Genomic DNA, 12,453 nt, shown 5'->3' with positions numbered 1-12,453 from the left:
TATTTTTTTGTGTCTCTGTACTGCCTAGTTCCCAGCCATTGTGTCTGGGGTGTAGTGTCCTTTGCACCATGATCATCTGGAGGTTCAGTTTTCAACAGGAAAAGTAGGGTTGCACTCTCATCCTCTGCTCCTTTGGGTCCTCACCTTTCTGGTTATAATGGTTTTTCTTCTGTCTCTTCCTTTTTCAGATTGTCTCCTGCAGCATATTATGCCCAGAGAATGATCCAGTACCTTTCCCGGAGGGACAGTATTCGCCAGCGCTCCATGCGTTACCAACAGAATCGTCTCCGTTCTTCCTCATCATCTGCTTCCACCTCAGAGAACCAAGGCCCATCTGTAGAGGGAAATGATCTGGAGTTTGAAGACTTTGAGTAAGTGTGTGCACTTTACCTCTTCCCACTCCATCACGCTATCTACCCAATGGATTCTCTAGATGTTTCTACTGCTTAACAAGCAAATATGTCTCAGGTTTGTTTAGGCCATCTGATCAGGAATTAGAGCAGTATTTTGTCATTAATCAATCCCCTATGCTTTTTTGTAATACATGAGACACAAATTGAGATATATACTTCACTTCATGATGGTTCCAGCTGACTTGCTGCTAGAGATCTGGTTAAGTAGGATCCTGTCCTGACCTTCATGTTAAGGCAAGAGTGGGCAATAATTTTTTGCAGGGGGCCCACTTCAGAAGTTTCTGAAGTGTCCCCAGGCTGTACTGGAAGGGGCGGGACCTCCAGTGGAAGGGACGGGGCCAGGATATGTCCCTGATTCCACACCCACAGACCATGATTGGCTGGGGGTGGGGACCAAGTGAGGTCTTTGTCTCCCCCCTCCCCCTCCCCGAGGTTCCCCCTAGATGCCCATGCCCCTGGCAGTGGGAGGAGACTTTGCGTGCTTCCCCTTCTGCCCCCAGAGCCTAATTGGCCTGGGTGAGTGGGGGGCGGCAGAGCTTCCAAGGCCTTCCTCCATTCTTAATCCCCAGTGCTGGGTACCACCTAAGGCAGGGAGGAATCTTTTTGGGGTCACGGGCCACTGACCCACAGAAAAATCAGTCGAGGGCCACACACAGAAAACCCTCACTGATGTGGCACCCAACACAGCGAAAGAGACACTCCCCTCATCTCCTTTGCATACCAGAGCCTAGGGGGGGCCTAGCCTAATAGATATTGTATGCTCCAGCACCGTGGTGGGGCAGTGTGGGGGCTGGAGTGCCAGCACAGGCTTCCCAATGCAGAGGATGGGCCCTTGAGCCTCGGGGGCTGGGTCAAGGCAAGCTGGGAGCCGCATCTGGCCCCTGGGCCTGAGGTTCCCCACCCCAATCCAAAGCCTTGTCTACACTGACACGTTTTGTCACCAAAACAGTGAGGCTGTGTCTACACTGCACCCCTTTTCTGGAAAAGGGATGCAGATTAGACAAGTCGGAATCGCAAACGAAGCGGGCGATTTAAATATCCCCCGCTTCATTTGTATAAACATGGCTGCCGCTTTTTTCCGGCTCGGGGCTTTGCCGGAGAAAAGCGCCAGTCTAGATGGGATCTTTTGGAAAATAAAGCCGTTTCCGAAAGATCCCTTATTCCTGATTTTAAGAGGAATAAGGGATCTTTCGGAAACGGCTTTATTTTCCGAAAGATCCCGTCTAGACTGGCACTTTTCTCCGGCAAAGCCCCGAGCCGGAAAAAAGCGGCAGCCATGTTTATACAAATGAAGCGGGGGATATTTAAATCGCCCGCTTCATTTGCAATTCCGACTTGTCTAATCTGCATCACTTTTCCGGAAAAGGGGTGCAGTGTAGACACAGCCTGAGAGTGTACACGCTACAATGCAACTTTTGTCGGGAAAAACACTCAACTTTGGCAACACAGCTTCCGCCCTCTATCAACAGAGCCAGTGTGGCCTCTGTTTGTTTTGTCAAGAAAACTGGCTTCCACCAGTATCCCCTCATGCCTTTCCTGATGTTTGTGCTCAGTGTTTTGTGATCTCTGCTATCCTGCAGACACACGCCTTTCCCCTTCAAAGCTCTGGGAAGACAAGATCAAATCATTGGAATGCTTCTGTTCTGCCCTGCACTAGAAACATAGCAGCAGGCAGACTGGAGAGACTGCGGTGCTGCTTTAACATTTCTTAGTACGGAGAGCTCACCTAGCTACAAGGGAATCCCAAGAAGGGCAGGGATAAGCTCTGCCTTCCCACAACACGGCACTATGGGATGCTTACCCACATTGCTTTGCTCTTGTCTGTTGACAGCGTGCTAGCAATGTGGCCATGAAATGTAAAAAATAGGAGGCAGGAAAAACTGGTTTGACCAGTTTTTCACTTAGTGACTATTACATGTTGACATGACCTTTGTAACCTAACCTTCCCAGTGTAGACATACCCTAAGCTTTTGCTTGGAACTATGCAGTCGGACTCTCCTGTGGTGTGTGGCTCTAACAAATTGACGGTCAGGAGGTTCTTTCCATTATATGGAAAGACTAAAATAGTGGGTAGCCCTTAATGCTCGGGCATCTGTTACTGTCAGAGACATTTAGCTAAGAAAGGTCCACCTTGACTTCCTTGTCCTGCTGATTGTGATTTCTGTTCATTCATTGTTTGTTTAATTTCTGAGTAGACTTTTCCCTGCTGTTGCAACTATCCACTTTTATTTTGACACTTACATTCTCCAAGTACAAGATGCCCACAGAAAACAATATGCTCTGGGGTACCAGGACAGAGGGAGCTGAGAGCACCCTAATGCCATGGTCCCCAACACGGTGCCCGTGGGCGCCATGGCGCCCGCGGGGGCATTTGTATGCGCCCGCCAGGTGCTCGGGGCTGGCCTGGCCCCGGGCACATGGCGCGGCGCTTGCGGGGAGCGTCGGCCCCGGGTGCGCGGCACTTGCGGGGGGAGGGGGAGGAAGCACTGGCCCCGGGCGCGCGGCGCTTGCGGGGGGAGGCGGTGAAGCCCCGGCCCCGGGCGCACGGTGCTTGCGGGGGGGGGGGTAGCGGCGGCCCCGGGCGCGTGGCTATGGGGGGGCCCCCGGGCATGCGGCTATGGGGGGGGCGCCCCCGGGCGCGCAAGTGTCCCCACCCCCTGGCGCCCGGCGGGCGAACGGCCGCGCCCCCTGGTGCCCGACAACCTCTAAAGGTTGGGGACCACTGCCTTAATGGCTTGGGCTTCTCATCTGACTTCTGTCTCCTGGTATCAGGAGGATAGACCTCTCCCACTGCGAGAGCTCTTCCTCTGGTGCCATCTGCTGGGGTAACAGCATACTAACCCCCATGTCGTCTGATTCAAGTTGATGCCTTTTCTATGGACGACAGAATTGAGCCTACCATCTCCCAAAGCAGCAACAAATCCTTTTCCTGGTGAGGATTAAGAGGGTTGCAGAATTTTTCTGAAATGTTATTTTGTGGAGCTGTCATTTCATGCTCCAGCAATTAAATACTCGAAAATGCAGAGGGAGTGCATGTGTCTTCCCTTTTCATTGTGGTCTTGTTTATATAAGATGTAAATGAGGGAAGATATGCAAAAGTGTCAGGTGCCAAATAGCTTTCCCTAAGCAACTGTGCAGGCTGGAGGAGCATCAGTGTGACAGTCTCATGGGCCCATTGTGTGAGGGGAGAGCCCAGCAAACACTGCCTTTAGTATTTCCATTATAGCCTCCCGTTCTTCTTCTGGGGAAGGTGGTTCTGCTGGTGAAAATGGTCAGTATATTCACCATTCACGCAGCAAAGCCAACACCTGTAGAGAAATGTGTTCACCTACAGATAATATTCACGCAGTGCTAGAGCCCATTCAGGGAAGCCATTCACTCAGACACATTGAAGCTCCCTTTCATTTCATGCTGAGGGGAAAGGAATCTTTCTTCACTGCAACCTTTTTGGGAATGAATGTTCCATATTTCATCCCGCCCCTCTGTGTCTTAAGAGCATTCTTTCCCTTTCCTTCCTCTGCTTCATTGTCTCTGGCCGATAACAGGGAGCTAGCATGGGCGCTTTCGCATTAGAAATTGCCTTTTGATTCATCCTTCAGTTTTGTCCACTGACCTCTGCCCTTTTTTTTTTTTTTTTTAAATTCCATCCATCCCTTCTTTGCTTTCTCTCTCCTGAGCTGATTCATCATTCTTTTTTCCGCTCTTATTGAGCTGGCTTAATGTCCACTATTACCTGCACATTCTAGGGCATCCCACCTCTACCCTTCTATGGGCTGCAGGCATAACTTGGTTAATTTAGGCACCTCTACCCTTTTCCAGTTCTTAGAGTTCTGAGTGAAAGGCACCCACCCTTACCCAGTTCCTAGGACTTGGGGTGTATTCTACACGTTTGCGAGAGAGCCTTACACTATAATATTCTTAATTTCTACTTATTAATAGTTGTCAAAATAAAATACATACACTAAACATACAATGCTTACCGCTGCCAATAAGGCAAACTAACTTTTACCCAGAGCTCCTCCCACTTCTGCCTGTTATGGTTGGCAGGGTGTTAAGCGTGGCAACTCTGATCTTGGGCTATGTTCTGAAGTTGGGTTCCAAGAAACTTGCTTTTGGACCCATTTATATGGTTAAACTAGAATCCTACTAAGCTATACCATAACCAATCATTTTAAACTAAAGTATTACAAAATAATTCTTTGACCAGTCCTAACATAACAGAACAATTAATCAATTGCAGCCTACCACCTTAGTTGATGTACATCTTGTGAAATTAGTTATGGATCAGACAGACTAAGAACCAGATAGAAACAGGAACCACAGGGCAAAACAATAAAGAAGTATAGATTTCACAATCACAACTGTTGATTGGTTCCTTGCTAGACAGAATGCTATCAAAGTTTTCTTGACACATTTAATGATCCATTCCTTTATTTGGTGATGGTTTATGCTATTAGGACAGGAGTACCTTCTTAACAGCCCAATATTTCATTGTTTTAATGTGATTTAGATGGAATGTAAGGATGTGATTGTTTTTTTTTCTTTGGGCTTTTTATTTCATTGCTGCTGCTGTCCTAATGTGGCTGCAAAAAAAGCCCTCAGACCTTACTCCACAACTCTTCAGCCTTCTATGATGGATTTGAGAGATGAGGGTATATCAGTACTTTCTTCGCTATCCTGACCTTCCCTCACCACCATCCTTTCCGGCTCTCATTGGCTTGCATTTTTTTTCTGGAATTCCCAGTTTTCTGGAATTCCATGTGCTTTACTGGATCTGGGTCTCTGAGCAGACAATGATAGTTGCTTCATCTCTCATTCTTTCCATATTTACACAGGGCCTTGGAGGATCTGGCCTTCCTCGGTCCCCTTCTTTCTTTTACATGGTTTTAAGTATTAAGAGTGCATTACTGTGTGTTTTTCAGATTTCCTGGCTGAGAATACTAGTCCTAGATGCAATAAACATGTTCCCCAGCACTGCTGAGTTTACATTCTTATGGCTCTGTAGCATTGCCATCAGTAATCACCTTCTTCTCCCTGCCCTTAACCCCTCCTTCCCCTCCTGTGCAGCACTGTTGGGATTTTCTCCCAAGACGGATTCTGTTTAATTTCCCATTCATTCATACTCCCCCACTAAAATATGTCTAACCGTTCAGCGTTAGTGTGCTTTTACATCCTAAGTACAGCTAACAACTGTGAGCTCAGGGCTTGTCTGCATGGGAAAGTTATGCAGCTACAAATTAAGATGTGAATTTAAACTGATATAATTATGCTGGTATACCTCCCCATGCCAATACACTCTGATTCTGAAATAAGAATGTTCATGTGAGAGCTTTATTGTTGTAACTGTCTAACCACACTGATACAATTATAGTAGTGCAACTGGTAAAAAATGTTCCCTGGAGACAAGCACTTTTTTATCTTGGGCCTCCCTAATGTCCCTGCCTTGTTTGCAATCCTCCAGGACACTTGGGATGAAGAGCATGCTTGGTGCATTTAATAAGAGGAAGATGTTCTTGTTATTGATTTCAGCAAATCCTGCTGGCCTAAACCCCCTTAAATTGACTTGCACTAACAGCTGGTGTCTCTTAGGGTACGTCTACACTTGCTCCCTAATTCGAACTAGGGATGCAAATGTAGCCGACCGAAATGGCTAATGAAGCGGGGATTTAAATATCCCATGCTTCATTAGCTTAGGGTACATCTAGTCTACATGCCTCTGTCGCCAGAAGCATGTAGATTAGGCTACCAGGCATAGGAAAATGAAGCGGCGATTTAAATAATCGCCGCTTCATTTAAATTTACATGGCTGCCGCGCTGATCCGACAAACAGCTGATCAGCTGTTTGTCGGATCAGCGCGGCAGCCATGTAAATTTAAATGAAGCGGCGATTATTTAAATCGCCGCTTCATTTTCCTATGCCTGGTAGCCTAATCTACATGCCTCTGGCGACAGAGGCATGTGGTCTAGACTTACCCATAATCTCGCCCGTGTGCTATTCTGCTCGCCAGCTGATTTGAACCAGGAAGTGCGCTCTGGGACGCATTAGTTCGAATCAAACCCCTTGATTTGAACTAACATTACTCCTCAGTTTTTGGAGTACTTATTTTTTGAGGAGTAACATTAGTTTGAATCAAGGGGTTTGATTCGAACTAATGTGTCCCGGAGCGCACTTCCTGGTTCGAATCCGCAGGTGAGGGGAATAGCGCGCAGGCGAGATTATGCTAATGAACTGTGGGATATTTAAATCCCCCCCATTTCGGTCGGCTACATTTGCATCCCTAGTTCGAACTAGGGAGCAAGTGTAGACGTAGCCTTAGAGACTTCCTTTACCCAGGAGCAGTTCTAACACAGGAGTCATGCTTGCAGTTGGCAATGCACTTGGGGTTCCTTGGACACCAGCAAGTTAAAATTTTTGCACGCAGTGCAGATTAATTGCCATATTCATATGCAGAAATGTTTTCATGTCCTGATTTTCTGCCATCTATCTCCCTGTCTCTGCCTGCAACAAGCACTGAAGAGAATGCAGATTCACTGTTTGTCAGAAAGGCAAGTACAGTAAAACTCCATTATTCCGGCATCCAATGCTCCGGGGCTCCTGATGGTCCGGCACCATCAGGAACCCGGAAGTGCTGGGGCAGCCGGACAGGCTGCTGAAACTGACCAGCAGCTGAATCGGGTAAGCCGGAAGCAGAGCAACTGGGGTACTGCCAGATTGGTCTGGTAGCGCTGCCCCTCGGGGCTGCGGGACTAACCTGGCAGCACCCCAGCTGCTCTTGGGGACGCCTGAGGCAGAGCAGCTGGAGTGCTGCCGGGTTGGTCCTGCAGCGCCAAAGGACGGCGCTGCGAGACCAACCTGGCAGGACCCCAGCTGCTCTGCCCCAGGGTCCCCGATTCAGCTGCTGCTGAAACAGATCAGCGGCTGATTTCAGGAAGCCCGGAGCAGAGCTACTCTGCCCCGGCTTCCTGGAATCAGCCGCTGATCTGTTTCAGCAGCGGCTGACTTGGGGACCCCTGGGGCAGAGCAGATGGGGTCCTGCCGGGTTGGCTCCGCAGCGCCGAGGGGAGGCACTACGGGACCAACCTGGCGGCACCCAGCTGCTTTGCCCCAGGCGTGGGGATTCAGCTGCTGCTGAAACTGATCAGCAGCGTCAGTTTCACCAGCAGGCTGAATCCGGACGCCTGGGGCAGAGCAGCTGGGGTGCTGCAGGGTTGGTTCCGTAGCGCCGCCCCTCGGCGCTGCGGGACCAACCCGGCAGGACCCCAGCTGCTCTGCCCCAGGGGTCCCCAAGTCAGCCGCTGCTGAAACAGATCAGCGGCTGATTCCAGGAAGCCGGGGCAGAGTAGCTCTGCCCCGGGCTTCCTGGAATCAGCTGCTGATCTGTTTCAGCAGCGGCTGAATCGGGGACCCCTGGGGCAGAGCAGCTGGGGTCCTGCCGGGTTGGTCTCGCAGCGCCGTCCTTTGGCGCTGCGGGACCAACCCGGCAGCACTCCAGGCGTCCCCAAGAGCAGCTGGGGTGCTGCCAGGTTGGTCCTGCAGCCCCGAGGGGCAGCGCTACGGGACCAACTGGGCAGTACCCCAGCTGCTCTTTCCCAGGCGTCCCCAAGAGCAGCTGGAGTGCTGCTGGGTTGGTGCCGTAGCGCCGCCCTTCAGCGCTGCGGGACCAACCCGGCAGCACCCCAGCTGCTCTATTGCAGGGATCCCCGATTCAGCTGCTGCTGAAACTGACCAGCAGCAGCTGAATCAGGGACTCCTGGGGCAGAGCCGGACTATCGTAAGGGGGGGCTATGAGCGGTCTGGGGTGGCATCCCCTCCCACCCCACTCCAGACCACTCATAGCCCTCCCCCTTCTGATAGTCCTGCATATCTGATAATCCGGCACCCCCTGGGTCCTAAAGGTGCCAGATTATCGGAAGTTTACTGTATTTAGGACAGTATGTTGCTCTGTCACAAATGCTTCACCAGGGTTTCATAAAGGGTTTCAAGCCAAGACTAAAGGTGAGATTGTGGCCAACTCCCTCTGTCTGCCTTCAAAACTGAGCTGCCTGGTAGAATATAGATTGTGAGGAGCTCAGCAACTTTTTTAGCATGTGCACCTTCTTCCCTTCTATATGTGTGCTGTCTCTTCCATTCACTGTTGTGCCAGTACTCCTCCCTGTTAGTGCTATTTCTTCCCCCTGTAAATTGGACTCTACAGCTGAACAATTCTCATTGGTACTGGGAAGGATCCTTTCAGGTCAGGATCCTTTCTGTCTGCGAGTTCATTTGTTCAAGAACTCCTAAACAGTAAGAGCTGGAGCCACCAAATTTAGTATGCAGCTTCCTCTTATCCTAACTTAAAACAAGGTCAGGGTTTAGTTGTGGCAGGAAAACAGAAAGTGTCTGAAATGGGGCTGTTTTTTCCAAAACATGGAAAGGGAAGAGGCAGAGAGAAGGGACATGTTACTGTAGAGTGGTCACTGGGGGCTGAAAGTGCAGAGAAGAGCTATACTTTGCAGTGACCACTGGAGGAAGCTGTATCAGCAGCAGAGTGTCCAGCTGCAGATGGAGTTTTGCATGTTGTTGGCAACTGGACTGGGTGAGTGGCCCCCCTCCCTCCAAAGGTGCTGGATGTGGGGGAAGTCCTCCCAGCTCAGATCCCCCCAGGGGATGGGAAGCACAGGCTGTAGGACCAGAAGGGCCAGCTGCGGGACAGGTCTGGCCCCTAGACTTTCTATCCGCCCCAGACAGGCTGTAGAGGCACTGTAGACCGGGGCTGGCCCCTAGAGCCCTACCTCCTACAGACCAGCTGCCAGGGGGGCTGCTGGTGGCCAGGGCCAGCTTCCTTCCCCCAGACCAGCTGCAGGGGAGGGGGGGCAGCTAGAGTCCAGGACTGGTTCCCAGAGTCGTGGCCCCTGGGAGGAGTTACCAGCCAGGAAGCATAGTTCCAGAGCCCCAAGAGGACCCCCTACTGGAGCAGCACCACCCTTCTTACAATGGGCAGCCCCAGTAAGTTCCCCCCACCAGCCTCCCAGTCCCCTGCCCTGAGTCCTGTACTCCTCCATACTCTGCCCTGTGCCCCCCCCACTGAATCCTGTGCAATGAGGCCCCTACCCCTGTCCTTACTCCGCTACCCTCCACCCCTTGCCCTGAGCCTCCAACACTTTCAGTCCCCTCCCTGAGCCCTTCACTCAGCCAACCCCCTGTCCTTAGCCCCCCTTCCCTACTCCTATCTTGTACATTCATTTAAATAAATCATGTACATTTTCCTTTTTATTAAAAAAAACCTCACACTACTACAGTTAAGGACCCAAGCAATGCCAGTACACCTGCTAGTTTTTTCAGAAAAAACCAAAAGGCTTGAAAACTGAGAGCTTCACCCTCTGACCTTCATTCTATAAAGGAGAGGACTTTCTGAAGAGGATGTGTCAGGTGACCAGTTCTGAGATGTAGGCCAGAAGGGACTGTGATCTGTGGGACCTTGAATGCAAGAACAAGAAGTGTAAATTTGATATGACTCCAGAGAAGTGGGATGGGCAGATGTGTGAGAGACACAGATTCTGACAATGTCATTTTGCTTGGACTGGAGTGGGTGGTGAGTTTTCTACCAACTATGAAAGGCAACGACTATGGCAGCCTCTGTGAAAGTTCCTGGAAATCTGATTTGAATACTAGTTGTCATCTTGAATTATTGGATTTATAGGAACCGCCATCTAAATAAAATGGGGGGAAAAACCAACTAGCAGATGGGTGCATGAGACATCTGGGTAACATGTGTATGGCCCCAAATGCTGATGAGCAGAGACTCCTAGGACTTTTGTGCACAAATGCTCCAGATATACTTACTATATAAGATCATAGGAATGGCCATACTAGATCCGATCTGTCTAGCCCAGTATCCTGTCATCTGACAGCAGCCAACGCCATGTGCTTTAGAGGGAATGACCAGAACAACTAATCATCCCCTTTTTGTCCACTCTTCACTTCTGCCAGTCAGTGCATAGGGAGTTGCCTCCTGACCATGTAGGCTAATGGTCCCAGACTCCTTAACTTATCTAGCCCCTTTTTGGACCCCTTATTCATTTGATCTTCACAACATCCCCTGGCAACAGGTTCCACAGGTTGTCTGTGTATCCTGTGAAGAACAGTTTCCTTTTATTAGTTTAAAACCTTCTGTCTGTTAACTACGTCACCCATGGTTCTTATGTAAAAGAGTGAATAAGTCTTATTGACTGTCTCCACACCATTCACAATTTTATAGATCTCTATCATATCACCTATTAATCATTGCTTTTACAAACATAAAAATCCCAGTCTTTGTATTTCTTGTCATACAGAAGCTGTTACATACCCCTAATCATTTTTGTTGCCCTTCTTGGCACCTTTTCTAGTTCTCATATATCTTTTTTGAGGTGTGGTGACCAGAACTGCATTCTGTATTCAAGGTGTGGGCGTACTATGGATTTATATAGTGGCATTATGATATTTTCTGTCTTATTATCTATTCCTTTCCTAATGGTTCCTAACTACTTGTCTCTCTGCAGGAGACGTAGATGTGACAATTGTAAATTGTCTATGATCACTTTTACTGGCATAACTACGACGAATACTCTTCTGAGTGATGGTTTCTTGTCTCTGGAGTGGAGATAGAGTTGTTAAAAGCAGGAGCTCTAAATTTTCTTGTACCTGATTTTATTGTTCTATTTTCTTCCCAAATCCCCTTTATCTCTGTTGTTTTGCATGCAAAACGGAAGCATGGTGGGGCAATGATTTTAACTTGCTCCTATTCCACATTGCTTTGCTTCCCGTGCTTTGACGAAGAGAGGCATTCTAAGAAGCAGTTTTTAATCAGAAATGGATCACCTAGGATTTGATGGTCATTTTTGTTTAGGTTCTGTCTCTCTCTACTTTAGTAGAAAGTAGTATCTTTGGATTGGGATACTAAGCACTGCTATACCACTACCAAATATGCCACAATTCATATTCATTATATTCATGTCCTTTAAAACAGTGCAGGTAAAGAACCCTACAAGGCTGGAGGAATGGGAATGGTACCGAGTCTGCACTGAACTTTGCTTACTAGTGCTTGGGAAGTGTCTTAATTTGGCCTATGATCTACTCGTTATAGGCTGCAATTGTCTTTCCTGATTCGTAACATTTATTTTAACACTCTTGCACCCATCTTCTAGTTTTAATTCAGTGACAATGCCTGGATGTAGTGATAGTTCCAAGACTTCTTCCTTTCAGTGAGACTTCTCTTAGCAGGACATTGGTAGCTTCTGCAGAATAGCATCCTGTTACCACTCCCGCAAAGTAAGCTTCTCTATAACAGGATGTTGCTTGGGTGAGTTTAAACATACCAGTGCCAGCCAAGACTTCAGTAGCATGAGCTTTCTTGTAACAGTGTTCCCATAATGTAAATGGCTCCAGCTTCCTGAGCAATTCTGATGACTCGCAACAAGCTGAGGTGACAAGCTGAGCTGACTCCCTGTGACGGGGTGGCACTGCCCCTCACTAAAGCTAAAGGAGTCCACCTGGGCCTGGGGGTGAGGGCTGCCTTGTGGGTCATGCTCAAGAGGGATGACTCCTGATTCAGCCACGTAGGAGCCGCAACCTTAACCAAGGCCCCGGAACATAGGCTTAGCGAGGGAAGAGGTAGGAAGCAGCCCAGGATGGAGGAAGGACCTCCGGGAGGTTGGCATGTTCCCGCAGACATCCCCGCTGATCAGGTAGTGGAGACTTTCACTGCCAATAGGGCCCTGGGTTGGGACCCGGTGGAATGGGAGGGCCTGGGTCCCCCTAACTCTCCCCAAAAAAACCCTGTAATCTAGCCTTCAGGACTGGGGAAAAAGCTGAACTGTAGAGACCAGGCCAGAGAGCCTTATTACCCCTGAATAAGGGGCACTGAACTGTAGAGACTGGGCCAGGTGGCCATATTACTCCTAAGTAAGCGACACTGAATATTGGGGCCAGGCCAGAGAGATTCTGTTTTCCCAGAGCCAAGGTGAATCTGCTCCGGGACCGGGGCCTACCCCCTCACATTTCCCCACACAACAGAATTTT

At 49.2% G+C, this 12,453-nt stretch overlaps 1 protein-coding gene across 3 annotated transcripts in view; it reads left to right on the top strand.

Annotated features, from left to right (window-relative positions):
- AMBRA1 (autophagy and beclin 1 regulator 1) overlaps nucleotides 1-12,453 on the top strand; it is a 224,049-nt gene that overhangs the window by 83,777 nt on the left and 127,819 nt on the right. For all 3 annotated transcript variants that reach the window (XM_075927593.1, XM_075927595.1, XM_075927594.1), the window contains exon 9: nucleotides 189-371. In XM_075927593.1, the coding sequence (XP_075783708.1) occupies nucleotides 189-371 (183 nt within the window). The remainder of the gene's footprint in view (nucleotides 1-188; nucleotides 372-12,453) is intronic.

This window comes from Pelodiscus sinensis, chromosome 4, assembly GCF_049634645.1.
Source record: "Pelodiscus sinensis isolate JC-2024 chromosome 4, ASM4963464v1, whole genome shotgun sequence".
NCBI lineage: Eukaryota > Metazoa > Chordata > Testudines > Trionychidae > Pelodiscus > Pelodiscus sinensis.
Note: the sequence above shows the minus strand (reverse complement) of the source record. Positions and strands in the feature narration are given on the sequence as shown.